This window comes from Hakea prostrata, chromosome 3 (assembly GCF_041222555.1).
Source record: "Hakea prostrata isolate BN-2017 chromosome 3, UWA_Hpros_2, whole genome shotgun sequence".
Taxonomy (NCBI): domain Eukaryota; kingdom Viridiplantae; phylum Streptophyta; class Magnoliopsida; order Proteales; family Proteaceae; genus Hakea; species Hakea prostrata.
Window position 1 is genome coordinate 64,554,252 of NC_142602.1, and position 19,249 is coordinate 64,573,500.

The following is a 19,249-nucleotide window of genomic DNA, read 5'->3' on the forward strand; positions in this document are numbered from 1 at the left end:
CCTTTATGGACTATTGAATTTTGAAAAATACCCTTTTTTTTTTTTTGGTACTGATGTTTTTTTAATACTAGAAATTAAACGTCGCCGGATGGATGAACCCAAGACCTCCCCATGGGAATCTGGGCTTTTAACCGCTCTACTAACCCACCATTGACTAAGAAAAAAATACCCTTTTTAATGAACTAGGTAGCTTGAGCATTGCTTCAAGCCATGTAAGAGCAAAATTCCATCTTCTATGAGATCTCAATATATATTTTTTTTCCAAAAATAAATAGATAAAATACCCAAGCCAATGATCCAAATTCGAAACCCACTTAAGATCCTCATTTGTCTACAAATTTAAATCATGATCTAAATCCTGCTAAAAGGGATTTTGGCATCGACCGGATCTTACAAAGAAAAAGAAGAAAGCTCACTAAGTGAATTCAGTTGCCAAGGAAAGGACATCAGTTTGGTATTTTGGAGCATTACATTACTTGGAACTGTGGAGGAATTATTGGTGTTGATGAATGAAAGATTTACTGTTCACCCAATTCCCACATAGAAGTAGATGCAGGCGTGGAAGTAGTTGGTTATATTTACCATGTGAATGCTCACCTGTCGTTTCCTCCCTATTTAAGTAGCTCACATTCTCCTCTTCTTCACATCCCAGACCTGCTCCCTAGTATCTCCTATTCACAGATTCGTGATCAGTTCTAGAATCCAAAAATGGTGAATGTTGAAGCCATCCGCAAGGCTCAGAGGGCTGAAGGCCCAGCCACAGTCATGGCCATCGGCACTGCAACTCCACCTAACTGCGTTGAACAGAGCGCCTACCCTGATTACTATTTCCGCATCACTAACAGTGAGCACAAGACTGAGCTCAAAGAGAAGTTCAAGCGCATGTGTAAGTCTTGTTGTCTCTCATTCTAATTTTTATTCTCATTACAAGAAAATGCATCATTGGTGACAGTTGTGATTTTACAGGCGAGAAATCAATGATCAAGAAGAGATATATGCACTTGACTGAGGAGATACTAAAGGAGAATCCAAATCTTTGTGCTTATATGGCACCTTCCTTGGATGCCAGGCAAGACATGGTGGTTGTTGAAGTGCCAAAGCTGGGCAAAGAAGCAGCTACCAAAGCCATCAAGGAGTGGGGACAGCCCAAGTCTAAGATCACCCACCTTGTTTTCTGCACCACCAGTGGTGTGGACATGCCTGGAGCTGACTACCAGCTCACCAGGCTACTTGGGCTCAGACCCTCTGTCAAGCGACTCATGATGTACCAACAAGGGTGCTTTGCAGGTGGCACGGTTCTTCGTCTTGCCAAAGACCTTGCAGAGAACAACAAAGGTGCACGTGTGCTTGTTGTCTGTTCTGAGATTACTGCTGTGACCTTCCGCGGTCCGAATGATACCCATCTCGATAGTCTTGTGGGTCAAGCTCTTTTTGGAGATGGAGCAGCTGCAGTGATAGTTGGGGCTGACCCACTTCCCGGCATCGAGAAGCCGTTATTTGAGTTGGTCTCGGTGGCGCAAACCATCCTCCCTGATAGTGATGGTGCCATTGATGGACACCTTAGAGAGGTTGGCCTCACCTTCCACCTCCTCAAGGATGTTCCTGGTCTCATCTCCAAGAACATTGAAAAGAGCCTTGTGGAGGCATTTGAGCCTCTTGGCATCTCTGATTGGAACTCTGTTTTTTGGATTGCCCACCCGGGTGGACCAACCATTTTGGATCAGGTAGAGGCTAAACTGGCTCTTAAACCTGAGAAGCTAGAGGCTACAAGGCACATCCTTAGTGAGTACGGCAACATGTCTAGTGCATGTGTGCTTTTCATTATGGATGAGATGAGGAAGAAGTCGGCTAAAGAAGGGTTGAAGACCACCGGCGAAGGACTCGAGTGGGGCGTTCTCTTCGGCTTTGGACCAGGACTCACGGTTGAGACCGTGGTGTTGCACAGCGTTGCCAACTAAAGAGAATAAGATGGTTGTGAGGCATGAAGCTCAAATAATATTCTTCAATGGTTTTCTTTTCTTATCAAACTGTATTTTGGCAATGGATTCTGGTCTTCTGCTAGATGAAGGTAATACTATTGTCAACTCTTGCAAACATAAAGCAACGACATGATTTTGTGAATTATATTTTGAAAATTTCATTGGCTGCGTTTGTTTGTTGAAATAAAGGTGGGGTAAGAAAAAAGGGGTGGAAAATTCTTTGAAAAAAGTGTAGATTTCTTACTTTTCCCTTAAATCCTTGAATCAAGGAAATTTGTCTGATGATGTGGCAGCCCAACTTTCCCACCCTAAGCCATTTTAAAACTTCACATATTTGGTGGGACTTTGTGAGAAAGTTGGAAAAAGTAAAAAGTGTGACCCACCACTATCACTTTTCCACAAAACCCTTTCCTTTCCTTCTCCCTTCACCCCACTACACATGAAACCCACATGTTTTTTTTCCCACCCTACCTTTGCGAACAGTCTTATATGGTGGAGAAAGTTATATATACATCTCCTATGTTTGCAAACTATACGATTCGTGTACATAACCTGCGTTGCTTACTCCCAAAGCAGAATATTGCTTCCACCACCAACAGAAAGAATCCTTTCTTCAATGATTGGATTCCACCCTACCTTTGCGAACGGTCTTATATGGTGGAGAAAGTTATATATACATCTCCTATGTTTGCAAACTATTAAATTTACATACGATTCGTGTACATAACCTGCGTTGCTTACTCCCGAAGCAGAATATTGCTTCCACCACCAACAGAAAGAATCCTTTCTTCAATGATTGGATTTTTTAGTTTTGTCTGAACATGCCTTTTTTTTATTTATTATTTACCCTTTCTCACTTCTGTAATCGGATTCCTCTCGAAATTGAGTTTAGATAGAGCCCCAAAGGCTGTGGGTGATAGGGTAAGGCTGTGAGGGTACCTTTCAGCTCAACTCTCTTCAAGAAGGTACCTCCAACTGACCTCCCTACAGGAGAGTGCCACTCAAATGGCATCTCCACGTATTCACCCAGTAGTGGGCTTTCCAGAATAGGGCCCATGACAAAATGTGCCCCCAAGTCCCAAGTCATATAGATTTAATAATATTAATATATATCTATATAACCATAGCAAGGTCACAACAGGATTCAGGCTCGGTTCGTGTCACACAAATTAATAATACATTGGCCCTTACTATATATAAACCATATAATCAAATCCTTTCAACCCGATGTGGGACTAAATAAAACCATGGATAAAAGACACGATTTAAACAAATATTTATATAAAATAACTTTAATAAGTTTTAAACATATTTACAACAAGCTTTACAAACAAAATTGGGGTCCTTTCTTGTGCGATCAAATCACAAAATCACCCCGTTTGTTGAGTCAATCAACGCAAGGGAACGTCTGCTGCATTTTGTAAGGTCCTGATGCGTCCAAAATCTGCTCAGCCCTTAAATATCCTCGTGATGACCTGCAAAACGAAAGCGTCAGATGTGGCCCGACCGGTGGGGTCGGGAGTCCACCTCCGAAGGCTAAGTCAGTTGAAGAACTTAATCACAAACGGCTCTGCTAGAAGCACAGAGCTAAGGAATGAAGAACTGGGAAAGGTGATCTAGATAGCAGATCGCTGATAGTTTTGGTCTATCAGTATGTATCTGAACCTGAGTCTCAGATAGTATTCTTTTCGATCCCCTCACCTTGTATGGTAGTGAGGTTTATATAGAGTGTACCTTCGAATCTCCTTCGTTGGATGCACTTGAGCCTTCTTCGGGTAGTCGTTGGATCTTAACTGTTAGATCCGTTGAGCAATAGACTTCCACTAGTTTGGACTAGTAGAGGACTCCTGAGATAACCTTTAGGTTATGTGATGGTTATCCCTTCGGTAATGATTATCCGCAGCCGTCAATTCGAGTCTGCCATCATTAGGGTAATTACCCTAATCCATAAGTAGGATTAGGGCACGCTTGCAACCGAATAAGCTTTCTTCTTCAGCAAGCCATCTTCTAGATCCGGTTCGCTCGGGAGCGAGTCGGTTCTCTCCGTCTCGACCGGGGTCGAGGGTCGGACCAGGTATGAACCCGGTCTGATCATAATCTCTCCGTATCACGAGCCCCCGAGACCAAGCGTTCGGTCGATCCTGAGGGCTTGGTTTTTAATTGGGTTCGTCGTCAGGTGATAATCTCTGTGTGCTTCATTAAATGTCATATCACATTTAATGTGGTGGTCACTTTTCCTCGAGCGTTGTGAGTGTAAGGCCACGTATCTCCTTGCAGTTGATCTGTCGTGGCGCACGTCATCCAAGCGACGGTTTCCGAACGCCTATTTCGGATTCGTGAGTTCAAACTTTCAAAACGTCTTTCAATCTTGATCATTGATTTTGAATCAATCTCGATCGTTCAGATTCCCGAACACTCGTGCGGGAGTTTTAAAAGCGGTTCGTTGTCTTTGTAGGTTTCATTCTTCCTGTCTGGAATTTGAACCTTTGTTGTCCTGCTTCGCGCCTTCTTGCTCTCAAGCTTCCGCCTCATTGAATCAGTAAGTTTACTGGTCTTTTTCTTTTTGTAGTTTACTGAAACAAGTAATGGCGGACGATAGGGCTTCTCTGGTACCCAGTGTTGGTAATAGCAGTGAGGCTTTTGCTTCTCCTGCTCCCGAACAGTCGGATAGTGATAACAAAACCCTAACTGTCCTCTGGCCCGAGTTTGCTGAAGTTTCTCAAAAAGGTTTAGAAAGAAAAACCGAAACTTCTCCTGTCCTTCTCAAGTCTGGATCTTCCAAGATTGTCGAGTCTTCTAGGCAATCTCAAACTTCCGGGTCCGATGGTGGACCTGGCTCTGTTCCCTCCATTTATAATGAGGAAACCCTTCTTTCAGCTATCCAAGATTTTGATTTTCCTTCCTCTTATCAGGTTAGGGCTCCCCACCCTGATGAGAGGGTTGATTCAACCCTTTCGGGTGAATTTTCTCTGTATATAGATGCACTGGAAAGCGGGGTTTGCTTTCCCTTTTTTAATCCTTTGTTCTCTGCAGTTCTGAATCATTGGAACATTTGTACCGGAATGCTCCTCCCCAATAGCTGGTGTCTCATCGTTGGCTTCTTGGGTTTGTGTTTTGAACTTGGCATTACTCCATCTCTTTCTCTCTTTGTACATTTTCATGTTCTTTCTATCTCCCATCCTCTCGGATGGGTTTTTCTGTCCAAACGCAATAAGGCTGAACTTGATTGGAGGGGCAGCATCCTTGTCAAAGGAACTTGCCCTTCTAACCACAAAAGATGGCGCGAACGATACTTTTTCTATCGAGCGCCTCCATCAGATCTTAACTTCCCAACCGCCTGGAGGAGGTGTACTTCTTCTTCCGAGAATAACCGAGGCCTTCCCTTATCCAGAGAAGACGAGGCGACCGTCAGGAAGATCAAATCCATTCCATGGTATCAAGAGATACATGGACTTGAAGTGGAGTATAACTCCATCCTTCAGTACTGGGGCTTGGCTCATTGTGAGCTTCTAACCACCATCCTTTAATTTTACTGAAGTGATATGTCTTTAATTCTGACTCTTGTCATTCTTCTTTGCAGTGCCCCCAAGAATGAACCTTGAGAGCCTGCGGGTGAAGGCCGCTAGGGCCGTTGTGACAGCCGAGCAACGATCACCCAGAGCCTTGACCGTAGATCAAGAGGCTTCTGTTCCCTCTCCCGACCCCTCTTATAGGGGTATCAGGAATATCAGGCCCGTGGCTGATGCTTCGAGTAAAGGGAAAAAACCGATGGTGGAGAGGTCCAATATCTCTTCCTCCGCCCGAACCAAAAGGAGGCATGACACAATTGATGCTTCCTCCAATAAAAAATCCAAAGCTTCAGTGGATTGTGAGGAGGTCTTCATCCCCCAGTGGACCCTGAAGCTGACCGACAGGTTGACTCGGGATCCTGAGAAAGCTGCAGAATGGAGCTCCCTCAGTCTCGCTCCTTCTGATAGCCAGGAATTTGAAGCCCTGGATGACACCTCCCTTGTTAGTCAATTTACAAGGTCTTCTCAGACTCGAGGAGGTCTTCTTGCTTACTTATTTTTTTATAATTTCTTATGACTTCTTCTGATATTTTTTGCCTTCCCAGGAATGCTGTGTTGAGCTTTTATCAAGACATGGAAGCATTGAGTCGGGTTGGTCGCACCAGCTCCTTGCTGCAAACCTATGAAGAGAATTTGGCCAAGGCCAATTCTGAAATAGACCAGGTGACTGCAGCTGCCGTGGAGCTGTAGAAAAAGCATGAGGAAGAAGTGATCTCCCTCAAGGAGGCCCTCGAAGCTTCGAAGATTCGTGCCGCTCTGCTGCCGAGCGCGAGGCCGGGAAGCAAAAGCAGCTGCCACGTTGTTTGGTGACAGTTTGAATTCAAAAGTAGGGAGCTCGAAGAACATCCGGAGTTGGCGATCCCTAGCAAGCCCGAGCATATAAAGCCAGAGCTTCGGAAGGAGTGTGTTCGGAAATACCTGAACAGCGTACCTTTCTCCGAACTGCTAGGTATCTACAACATTCAAGCTTATCGCTTGGGGCAGAACGATGTTTGGGAGCGAATTCTCGGATCAATCCCTGCCTTCGACACTGCTCCCTTTCGTGAGGTGTGCCACAAAGAGGTTTTCGGGAAAGTTGGTATGGATCTCCCGGACTGGGCTCAGCAAGAAGATGATCCTTTTCCAGCTGACCCTCAATATGAGGCATACCTGGCTGACGAGCCAGCACTTCTAGAGGAGAAATCACAAGCCGAGTCTCAAGTTGCTACTATAGAGGACTCAGCCGATGCCATTCTTGAGGAAGGCTCTTCTCATGATCCTGAGAAAAGTCCTCCCCACCAGGGTCCCTCGGGGAACAATGAAGAAAAAGCTTAGGGAGTTATCTTTTTGTAAAGATTTACCCTCTATTTAATGAATAGACATTTCTTTTTCATGTTGGCCTTTATATTTCCCCGTCTCCTGCCGAAATCTTGCCTTGAATATCAAAGTATTAATGATAAAACTTATCACTTAACTTTACATTCCCCGCCGAATAATAATCTTGTAGAAATATTGTGAAGATGCGTTTCAGAAAGATGCATTTATCTTCCCCACCACTTCATTTATTGCAAAGTCTGCACGTTTCCCTTCTGCGAAGTTCAAACGTTTTCCTGCTTTTGTATACCATTCACTGTTTTCAATGAATCGGAAATACATCCATTATTTTAATGGCGGTGCGACGATTGGAGGTATCTCTGCGTCAGGTGCTCGTTTCCACATGTTTCCATGTGGCATCCCTCCGACCGTTGATCTTGCTTTTCTGCGGATTTCGAAGCATCATTTTGATCTAGGTCATCGGTTATCCTTAGCCTTCAACCGTCGTCTTAGTACCTGAGGCTATTTAAAGCCTTCGTGGGTACTCTCCATCTATCGTGCTATCTGCAAGTTAGATTTGCTAAAGTGCTAAAGCGACCTTTCGTCCTTCGGCTGCTTCCGTATTCCTCGTACTCCAACAATAGCTCTATCAACTTCGAACAAGTGAGTTTCTTGATTACTCATCTCTTTCCCCACTTCCCCCACGAGTAAACCGCACGGTAGTTATACTTGGGGTTTAGTTATTTGGTTTTGTCGGAAGTGATAAAAAACTAGGGTTTTCCCTCTTGTTGTCGTCGTTTTATTTCTGTACTGATACGGCTTGTTTGTTTGCATAGTGGCTCCCAAGATCAACCCGAACTTTATCAGAGCAAAATCTTGCAAGAAAATCGTTCCGTCAGTGGTGGTTGGGGCCAGTGAGGTGGTTTCAGCTAGTGAATCCTCCAAGCGTAAGGCGACTGCTGCCGGTGAATCTTCAAGTCAGATTCCCACAGTTTCTATTGATGCCGTCCCTACGCCTCCTTTGCCCGAAGTGATCGCTCATCTTTCCCGGGAAGATCTTGATCACTCCGTTGCCGATGGTGCTGCCGACGCCCGCCTAGTGAGATCGTTGGTGCACCCCCGAAAGAGACTCTTCGGGCATCCGAGGCAACTATGTTGGCGTCCGATGAAGGTGTGGTCCCGGGAAGGTGTGGTCCCCCCCAGGGTGCTGCTCCTATTTCCCATTCTAATGCTTGTTTGGCATCCTCCTCCTCTCCTTCCGAGTTGGAGGATTTTGCCACTAGGAAGCGCCGTCGGTTGACAAGTGATGCAGCTCATCCTTCTCTTGGTGTAGCTCATCCTTCTCATCCTTCGCTTGAATAGTGTCAAACGAGTTTGACAGAGCGTTGGAATGGTGTCTTCCGCTGCTCGAATGACTTCGAGAGCGCAGTTCTTTCCAAACTTCGAGATGAAGTCTTTACGAAGTCACCGATGATGTAAGTCTTTCTTCATTATCCTCCGATTCTGAAAAATTACTCTTCTCGCTCCTTCTTAACCCGGAAGTTGTTTGCGGGAGTCTTCTTGGTAACTTCCACAACCAAGTGGAAGCAGTTTCTAGGCTCGATGGGTTGAGCAATGAAGTTTCTAGGCTTCGGGAAATCTCCGAAGCTAAAGATGTTGAGATTGCTCGCCTTCGGAATCTAGCTTGGGAGGTGGCGGGAGAAAAAAAATTCGATGATTGGTCGTCTTCGATCGGACTTAGATGATGCCGGGGAGAAGATCCGGCGATCGGAGGGAACAGTTGGAAAGTCGGGAGCCAAAGGATCCGAAACGTTACACGAAAGGCAAGCTGTCGTTCCTTTGCTCGAATCCCTTCCAACCGATGTTCGCAGAGCTGCGTCTTAAAGTATTTACACGAGTAAGCCCTTTGTTGATATGCTGAATGCTTATAACTTGCGGGCGTCCGGGATGGTGAGAACGAAGTATGGGAATCAATATTAAGGAAGGATCCTCATTTTGATACGACTCCCTATAGTGTTGTTTGCCATCCTGAAGTATTTACCGACCTGGGTATTCCTCCTCCCGACTGGACCAAGGATAAGATTGATCCTCCACCTTCCAATCCAGATATTATGCATTATCTGGAAGATTCTCCTGTTTATTCTCCCCTGGAAGAAGTCAATTATGATGAGCTTGTCCTGAATTCGAGTTTGGTCGAGGACCATACTTCTCCTGGACAAACTGGACAAAGAGTATGAAATTGCGGAGGATTTTATGCATACCGAAATATTTTTTGTAATCCTCATTTCTTCTCTTCTTTACCTTGAATCCACTCCAATGGTTGACTCATATGTTTGTTCTAGCAAAGTCGTGTCGATCTTGTATAACTTCTGACAGTCACTGATGATGACTTTCTTTTTTGACCGAAGATTGTATCCAGCTCTTGTAATTGTTTTGATACTGGCCTCTTTCGATCTTTTGAAGAAATAAGAAATTAACTTTATCTTGAACTTTGCTAGCCACTTGAATTGTTGTTGCATTAGGTCTTAGTTGTTTGAAACAATGCCTTTACTTAAAGATTTCCGGAGAAATACAATAAGTCTGAGAAGGAACTCACTCGGGTTTTAAACCGATGCCTTTAGCCTTACTAAGGATTTCCGGGAGAAATACAATAAGTCTTGAAGGAACTCACTCGGGTTTTAAACCGATGCATTTACTTAAGGATTTCCGGAGAAATACAATAAGTCTTGAAGGAACTCACTCGGGTTTTAAACTGATGCCTCGACTTAAGAAAGTCCGAAAAAATTCCATAAGTGTTGAAGGACCCACACGAATTTTCATCCGATGCCTTATAGTTGGATCTTGTTCTTAAATGTAGTGTATGATGCCCCCCAATCAAAAGATAGTTTGTTAAAAGCCAAAAATTGCATTGATTGGGTTGAAAATGATTACATCGCGAACAAAATTGAAATCATCATCAAGGATAAAACTTTTTGAGATGCCTGGCATTCCACGAACGATCCAACTCTTTCTGGTGTTGATGTTCTTCAGCTTGTAAGCTCCTGAACCAACTGGTTTTACAACCATATAAGGTCCTTCCCAGGAAGGATCCAATTTTCTTTGGTGACGCGGGTCGGAAGCTAGGGCGTTTCTCAACACCAAATCTCCAGCTAAGTACCGACGATTCTTCACTCGAGTATTATAATGAGACGTTATCCTTCTTTGATAATGTTGAGTTCGTGCTATTGCCTTTGCCCGAACTTCGTCCAACAAATCAAGACTATCAAGCAGTCCTTGTTCATTTGCTTTTTCCTCGAACTCACGATCCCGTAATGTCCCCGCCATTATCTCCACTGGTGCCAATGCTTCGGATCCATATGTCAACCTGAATGGAGTTTCTCCTGTGGGTGTTCGAACCGTAGTTCTATAAGCCCACGGTACATTATGAAGTTCTTCGACCCAAGAAGCTTTGTCAGCTTCGAGTCTTCTCTTTATTCCTTCTAGTAGCGTTTGGTTAGTAACCTCTACCTGTCCATTGCTTTGGGGGGACATACGATGCTCGATCATATATGTTCCACAGAATTGCTCAAATTGTGGACAGTCGAACTGAGTACCATGGTCAGTGACGATAATCTTTGGAATCCCAAAGCGATATATGATTGATTCAAGCACGAATTTCTCCACTTTTTTCTCAATAATTGCCGCCAGTGCACTGGCTTCTACCCATTTTGTGAAGTAATCAATTGCTACTATCGGATATTCCCGTCCGCCTTGATGCCTTGGTGAATTTGCCCATGATATCAATTCCCCACATCGCAAAGGGAATGGGATTTAGAATTGAAGTCATAGTTTCACTGGGCGCTTCGATATTGTAGCATGAATTTGACAGTTACCACATCGACGAACGTATTCCATAGCAGCCTCTTGGACCTTAGGCCAATATAACCCAAGTCTCAGAATTTTGTGAGCCAGGGCTCGTCCACCCATGTGAACTCCACAAATTCCTTCATGAACCTCAGCCAAAGCTGATTTTGCTCCTTCGGGGCCTATACATCTCATAAGGGGTCCAAGCATAAGATCTTTTGTATAGTCTCCCATTCCGAATGACAAATCTAGCTAATCGAATCTTGATCAACCTTGCCTCTATTGGATCCTCGGGTAATTTGTCATCCCTTACATACTCGATTATCGGATCCATCCAAAGAACGTTCTCGCTTCAATATAAGAAATTTCTTTCTCATGATAACTTGGAAAAGTTATCTCTTCAATGTAGACCGAAGGGTCTAGATTCTTTTCTATGGCATTGGCTAGTCGGGATAGCTCATCTCGCCACTTGAATTTTCATTCCTCGAAATCTGAGATATCTTCAAATTCCGAAATTGGTTTTGAAATGCCTGCACTATCTCTTGTTATTTCTGCAAGCGTGGTTCTTTAATACCATACTCCCCCTGGACTTGGTTGACTATAAGTTGAGAGTCACTATAAATAGTAACATCTGCAATAGATAATGCTTTTGACAACCGAAGTCCCGCTATCGAGCCTCATATTCTCGCTTCGTTATTACTTGCTTCAAATGCAAATCTCAAAGCATATCGAATAATAAATCTTGCTGGACTTTTTAATAGAATTCCAGCTCCTGCTCCATCTTTATTACTCGAACCATCCACATATACCTCCCAAGTGGTTGATATAATGGGATCCTCAATGGTGGGTTCCACCGGTGCAGTTGTTTCTACTACAAAGTCGGCTAATGCTTGAGCCTTGATTGCAGTTCTGGGCTTAAAACTCACTTGGAACTCGTTGAGTTCAACCGACCAGGACACCATCCTTCCAGACAAATCAGGTTTGTTAAGAACTTTACTAAGAGGAAAAGTTGTAAATACCTCAATTGGATGAGCCTAAAAATATGGCCTTATCTTCCTGGCGGCCATCATGAGAGCCAGAGCCTGCTTCTCAATCTGTGAATATCTTGTCTCTGCATCTAGCAACACGTGGCTTACATATTAAATCGGCCACTGTTTTTTATCTTTTTCACAAACAAGTACTGCATTGACCGCTGAAAGGGACGTCGCTAGATATAGCTGTAATATTTCCCCCTTCTCTGGTCTGGACAGGATCGGTGGTTGTCCGAGTGCTTCTTTTAATTCCTCGAAAGCTTTCTGGCACTCTTCAGTCCATTTCGCTTCCTTACTGCCCTTCGGTCTTTAAGTGCCTTGAAGAAAGACAAACATTTTCTCCAGGACTTGGAGATGAATCGATTTAAAGCAAGCAACTCTCCCCGTTAAACATTGCACATCCCGAACAGTTTTGGGAGCCTCCATATCAATCGAGCTTGTATTTTGGCAGGATTAGCCTCAATTCCCTCTCGTGATACCATGAAGCCCAAAAATTTGCCCGAGGAGACTCCAAAGGCACACTTTTCTGGGTTTAGCTTCATTTGATATTTCCGCAGTACTAAGAATACCTCAATCAAATCTGTAATATGATTTGCTTTTGTAAAGCTTTTCACTAGCATGTCGTCAACATAAGCTTCAACATTCTTTCCTATCAGCTCTTTGAAAATCTTGTTGACGGCCCTCTGATATGTTGCTCCCGCATTCTTCAGGCCAAAAGGCATGACCTTGTAATAATAGCTTTCACGATCAGTCATGAAAGCCGTATACTTCTCATTCTCCTTATTCATAAGGATCTGATTATACCCTGAGTAGGCATCCATGAAACTTAAAGTTTCATATCCTACAGTCACATCTATCAAGAGGTCAATCCGAGGCAATGGGTAGCAATCTTTTGGGCAAGCTTTGTTAAGATCTGTGTAGTCTGTACACATCCTCCACTTCCCATTCGCCCTTTTTACCATTACCACATTGGCCAACCAAGTTGGGCACTCAATTGGTTCTATGAAACCAGAATTCTTAAGTTTTTCAACTTCGCTTCGAACGGCTTCATATTTTTCAATGGAGAAATTTCTTCTTTTCGTATCACCGGTTTCGCCTTAGGATCTATCCGAGTTTGTGCTCTGTAATGGCCCGATCGATTCCGAGCATGTCCTCGTGAGACCATGCAAATACATCTTTATTCTCGTTGAAGAAATAACTTCAACTCATCTTTAAATTCTTCCAAATTGTTCGGACCCGATATAAGTAATCTTTTTCTCATCCTTGGTACACAGCTGGATTTGTTCCAGCTTCTCCACTGGTTCGGGTCTTTGCATCTCTGTTTCTTCCCAATCATCTCGAACTTCTATAGGCAGGGCAGTTACCTTCCTCGGGCCCTCCTTGTCTTTTAAGTAGGCAACGTAACACTGCCGAGAGATCTTCTAGTCAGAGGAGACTTGACCAATTCCCATATCAGTTAGGAATTTTATCTTCAGGTGCTTTGTTGAAACAATAGCACCTATCTTGGATAAAGATGGTCGCCCGAGGATCATATTATAAGCTAGCAGTTCCCGAACGACCAAAAAATTGATTCGGACGGTTGTTTCCTTAGGAAAACTTCCAATGGATAAATCCAACTGGACCGATCCTTCCGCCACTGCAGATGACCCTGCAAAACCATATAGATGCGTGGATGAAGGTTTCATCAAGTCCTGATCCACCTTCAATTTTTGATACACTTAGTAAGAAATTAGGTCAACTGCAGACCCTGTATCAATCAAAACTCTATGCACTTCCCGTCGTGCAATCTCTACCTTGATGACTATAGCATCATCATGAGGTAAACAAACATCTCTTTCGTCCTCCTCGCTAAAGGTGATAGAATCTTCACCATTCAGCTTCTTCCGCTTCTGCGTCTCTCCGGTTCCAACAAATTTGGATTTTGTTTTCAGACTCCGGAGTGATTCGGGCTCTGGTCCCCCGAAGATGGTAAGGATTGGTGACCGAGTAGCTTCAATCACCTCCTTGCCCTTCTTAAACTTCGAGGCCTCCCTTGATTGTTCCGAACTAACCGAACGATCCCTTTTAGGAGCAGCCGCACGTGGCTCACGTGGCTCCTCCCTTCTTCTGCTAACGAAACTGGACAGATGTCCCCGAGATATTAATCTCTCAATATCTGCCTTCAGATGACGACAGTCATTAGTATAATGACCATAGTCCTTGTGGAATCGGCAATACTTTTCTCGATCCTGCTGCTCTCCGGGTTTCAAAAGAATTTTAGGCGGCCACTTTAAAATATTTTTTCTTTTGAGGATATTTAAAATATCAGCCCGAGGAGCGTTCAATGGAGTGTACTCACTTTTACCGGGGGACCTTTGGCGCCAAGCCTGAGATTTTCCAACCCGATCATGGACATTTTTCTTTGGCTTCGCTTGCCTTTCAGAGGGCCTTCATTCCTTATTGGAGACTTTATTATCTCCTTGGCGCGCATCTAGAATCTCCATGACTTCAGCCTGCTTCTGGCATCTCTGTACCAACTCAGCATAAGTCGCAGGCATATCCTGTAGTAATAACTCCAAGAGTTTCCGATTAGTGAGTCCCGTGAATAGAGCAGTTTTGGCTACTTGTTCATTCAAATTTTCTATCTCCATCGTCACTTTGTTGAATCTTTTCAGAAACTCTCTGATTGATTCGTTCTTTCCTTGTTTGATAGTAAACAAGGTTTCTTCTATTTTCTTGACCTGTATTCCACTCTGGAATCGCCCTATGAATTGGCGCGCCAATTCGTCAAAGTTTACGATCCTTCCAGAGGAGAGGTTCGAAAACCACTTTTGTGCTGCTCCAGTGAGAGATGAACCAAAAACCACATAAAATTTCATCGAATTACCCGAAAGCGCCATGGTCTCGTTGGTAATAGCCGATGTGAGCTGTTGGATCTCCGGAGCCATCGAATGTTGAAAAGGTAGGAAAACGGAAGTTACGGGGAAACTGATATCCCGCAATTGGCTCGGCAAAGGGAGTCTTCCGAATGACTGAGTAAATATCCTCAGTTATTCTTCCCTTAGCCAACTGCCCTAATTTCTCATTGATGTTGGCCAATTCCTGACCAATCTGGGTCGGGTGATCTTCAGCAATATGATCACGACCTCAACTAACACGATCATCCCGTGCTACTCGATCATCACGAACAACCCGTCCTTCCCGAGCATTCCGCTCATCGCGAACTGCTCGATCATCACGAACGGTTCTTCTGACAGTGGGTGAGTGAGTTCTTACCCCTGTATCCAACCTTGTATTTGAATCAGTTGTACTCTCTTGCGGTCTGTCGAACCGATCGTCTCGCCTCGGTTGATCATCAATCCTCCTTAGTCCTCGGTCTCCTTCACGAAAATTCTGATCGATATTCCGGTCTTCAGCCAATCTCTAGTCACGTGGCAATGCACGTCTCCCTGAATCGCGCTGATCAAGTTCTTGTGGTAAAACCACTCGTCTGGTGAGCATGCGGAGTGCTTGGCTCACCTCCAAGAGTTGAATCTTTACCTGATCCAATTGATCTTGGAGTGTATCGGGGAGGAGGATTACGTCCTCCCCGGCCACCATCTACCTCGATAGGATTTTGGCTTTCCCGGGGAATATCCGGATTATTCACTCCAGGGATCTGAACACCGGAATTGCGATGTGCAGCGGCTGCTGATCTAGTCACCATGGCTTTTCAAGTTGATTCCCACAGACGGCGCCAATTGATGCGTCCAAAATCTGCTCAGCCCTTAAAATATCCTCGTGATGACCTGCAAAACGAAAGCGTCAAATGTGGCCCGACCGCTGGGGTCGGGAGTCCACCTCCGAAGGCTAAGTCAGTTGATGAACTTAATCACAAACGGCTCTGCTAGAAGCACAGAGCTAAGGAATGAAGAAGCGGGAAAGGTGATCTAGATAGCAGATCGCTGATAGTTTTGGTCTATCAGTATGTATCTGAACCTGAGTCTCAGATAGTATTCTTTTCGATCCCCTCACCTTGTATGGTAGTGAGATTTATATAGAGTGTACCTTCGAATCTCCTTCGTTGGATGCACTTGAGCCTTCTTCGGGTAGTCGTTGGATCTTAACTGTTAGATCCGTTGAGCAATAGACTTCCATTAGTTTGGACTAGTAGAGGACTCCTGAGATAACCTTTAGGTTATGTGATGGTTATCCCTTCGGTAATGATTATCCGCAGCCGTCAATTCGAGTCTGCCATCATTAGGGTAATTACCCTAATCCATAAGTAGGATTAGGGCACGCTTGCAGCCGAATAAGCTTTCTTCTTCAGCAAGCCATCTTCTAGATCCGGTTATCTCGGGAGCGAGTCGGTTCTCTCCGTCTCGACCGGGGTCGACGGTCGGACCAGGTATGAACCCGGTCTGATCATAATCTCTCCGTATCAGGTCCAATCCCTTCTTTTTCGTTTTTTTCTTTTTAGGAGTAGCTATGGTTGTGAAGGATCGGATGGTGTATGAGAATTTAGAGATGATGTTTGATGGCGATACAGGAAATGGCAGATTGCCTCCTGGGTTGTGGCATTGTTTGTTCCGTGAGGTGTGAAAACCAAGTATATGAAAACAGACTAGTTCTTTTTTTCTTTTCTGTTTTCTTTTTATAAATAATAGATCATAGATATGAAAACAGAATTTGGATTTAAAGGTGGGTCATGCAACTCGGTGTTGTTGAGATGAATTGAACACTTTCAGTTTCTGAAAATAATGGAAAGCGACTATTGACTAGTTACTTTTGCTCTCCTAAACTCCCAAATTCCACCCCCTTGAAGAACTCTTAAAACCAAGTCCACAAATGATGACACTGTTTCCCATTCCTTTTTATCCTTGCAAGGTTTCTAGCAAGAAAGAAATTATAAGTTTTTAAGGCTCAAGATTCCTATTATTTGGTTGCATAGGGATCAATAAATATTATAAAGATTCAGTTCTTGTCCCTGCTCAGAAACTAAGTAATTTTTTTATCTAGTCACCGCATTGTGATGCCTCTCTTCACCCACAAAAGAGGCAAAATCCCATAAGCTTAGTCTGTCAATGAAGGCTGGTGTAGTATAAGAATGAAAAACGCATTTCTGACAAATTCTCCCCAAGAAAAATTAGATCAGTGGAAATTAGTTCTCATGCATGAAATTCTTTGTCACGGTCATTTGTTGATGTTCTTCATCTGCTTTTCAAAACTGAGAATTTTAACACCTTATGTTAATGTGTAGCTCAGCTCCCATAAGCATAGCTTTAATCAGATTGTTTTCTCTTTCTTCCAAAGTTCTCACATTTTCTGTCAATGAGTGATCAATGTACATGGTAATTCATTCTAACTTCATTTTATGAGTTGGTTGGCTGAACGTGATTCTATTATTCATTTATCTGCTTTGTACTTAGTAACTGGTAGAGGAGTGAGTGTTGGTATTGTTCAACTTACTTTAGGTTTTGTTTTTCCCAAGGTTTCTCATTCACAATATATGAGGTGATAAGGAAGAAAAGAGATACATTTAATTGATCATCTTTTTTACTCTTATTATTCTGAAAGCTATGGTTTCTCTTCTGCTTTGGTAAAGCCTATATCCAATTTGTTGGGATAGTGTGCATGGATAGTTCCATTCCAGCCTATCTCTGTTTGTTGGGTTTTGGGTCTTGACGAAGAACTTGCTCATACCATTCATGTACAATCTTTGAGAAGATCTTCTGTTTCTTCTCAAACTTTATTTTGTGAGGGCAAGAAAGGCCTCTAAGAATTTTAAATGGCACCCAGTTTCGATTGTTCAACTTGTAATATTCTCTGTGCTAAAGATAAACGGTATCATGTGGTTTGCACTTTGTAGATGATGGGTGTGATGCATTTAAGAGGTTTAATGCTGGGAATGCTTGCCTGACAGAAGCATCAGTCCCAGAACCAAAATCAGAGCTTTTTCATGATGGGGAGTTCTTCCCTTTACTAATTGACAAGTGTTTAAGTTAGATGGTTGACAAGGAATGCCAGCTGCCCAGAGATGATTATTTGAGAGATTAAGTAGTGGGGAGTTGGATTTCAGGACTAAAAGAGAGGCCATCGACTGGATAAGAAAGGTGGGTTAGTGGGTCTCTCTTAAATTATACTTCTAGCTTTTATCTTCACATTGTCTGATCGAGTTTCAAAAAAATGAGTGCTTAGCATTTCCCTCAGTTAGATTAGTAAGATATCTTGGGATGTTGTGAATCAATGTTTCTTTCTGTTTCTATGAATGCGATTGGGCTTTGATTTTTCTTTCATTTTTAGCCTTTTCTCATTCATCTTTGCTTTGGGTTTTGATTTTGATATGTCACAATGTATTTCAGGTGTTACCTACACTAGGTTAAAAAAAATATATATTATGCTTGTATTCATGCAGTATGATGAGCACATTTATGTGTGAAATCTTAGGGCATAAAGCAATGCATTTTACACACTTAGAGTGGAGCTACCTTGGGTTTTATGTTGTTTTTGCAGATTTTAGGACTTTTCAATATTTAAGTAAATATTTGGATTTTTGGGCATCAATCATGCAATTTTACACGTCAAGAGGTCCATTCAAATTCTAAAATGCGAAAATGGGCCTGATTTGGAGCATGATGGGCTAGAGATGTGATTATGGGCCAACTTCAAAATATTGAAAAGATAAAGAAGGCAAATTTGATCTACAGCTGAGATTATAAATTATCAATCAAATAGAGATATTACTGAGAGAATTCAAATGGAGAAAAGAGTCCTTGCATACTTCAATATCTTATTTTCTATTTGGGATTTGATTAAAGAAAGAAAAAGAGGGGAAAAATTATATTTAGAGAAGGAAGAGGCAAAAATCCCGTTTTTGAATGTCTCTGTCAAGTTTCGATCAAGCCCTTAATCGAACTGTCATCTGGTGTCCGATCGTGCTGATTTTTGGAGGAGAGCTTCACGACTTCTTAAACCTCAAATCCAACGGTGGAATTATGCATCTGATCTCTCTAAGTCAGTCCGATTAGTACGTCAAAACCCTAATTGGCTGAGTCGGATAGGAACCCTGAGTTTGATTCAAATTTTGTCAAGATTCATATCTCATGTAAACTCTATAAGAGGAGAGGATAGTATATCAAAAGAGAACGTGTTCTAGAGAGCTTAGGAGAAGCACATTTTCTTTCTCTTTGGTTTATTTATGCTTTCTTTAGTTTTCTTTGCTTGCATTTGTGAGATTTTAATTTCTAGATTTAATGTTTAGGTTTAAATTTTTTTTTATGTAATGCAATTCAAGTTCAAGTTTCAAGGTTTTTAGATTCGTTTTTCTTTGGGTCTAGCAATTGCAGATTTAGGTCATTCTAGATCTAGATCTGGTTGTTAGGGTTGGTTGAGATTCGAATCATTTGTTCAATTCGCAAGTAAGTAACCTTCTTTATTAATCTTCTCTCCTCCCTCCATTCCCGCTTCTATCTACCCCTTCATATTCTTAATTTAGGATTTACTTTCAGCATTTATTTATTGTTCTCCCTTCCCTTGGATCCTTGATCAGAGATGCATACAGTCGTGCCTCTCTTTG

At 42.9% G+C, this 19,249-nt stretch overlaps 1 protein-coding gene across 1 annotated transcript; it reads left to right on the forward strand.

Moving 5' to 3' along the window:
• Positions 1-657: 657 nt before the first annotated feature.
• Positions 658-2,185, forward strand: LOC149022760 (chalcone synthase 2-like). Its single transcript, XM_089147343.1, has 2 exons — positions 658-886; positions 967-2,185. Exons 1-2 carry the CDS (start codon positions 709-711, stop codon positions 1,956-1,958), a joined length of 1,170 nt encoding a protein of 389 aa, XP_089003469.1. The 5' UTR covers positions 658-708; the 3' UTR covers positions 1,959-2,185.
• The last annotated feature ends 17,064 nt before the right edge of the window (positions 2,186-19,249 follow it).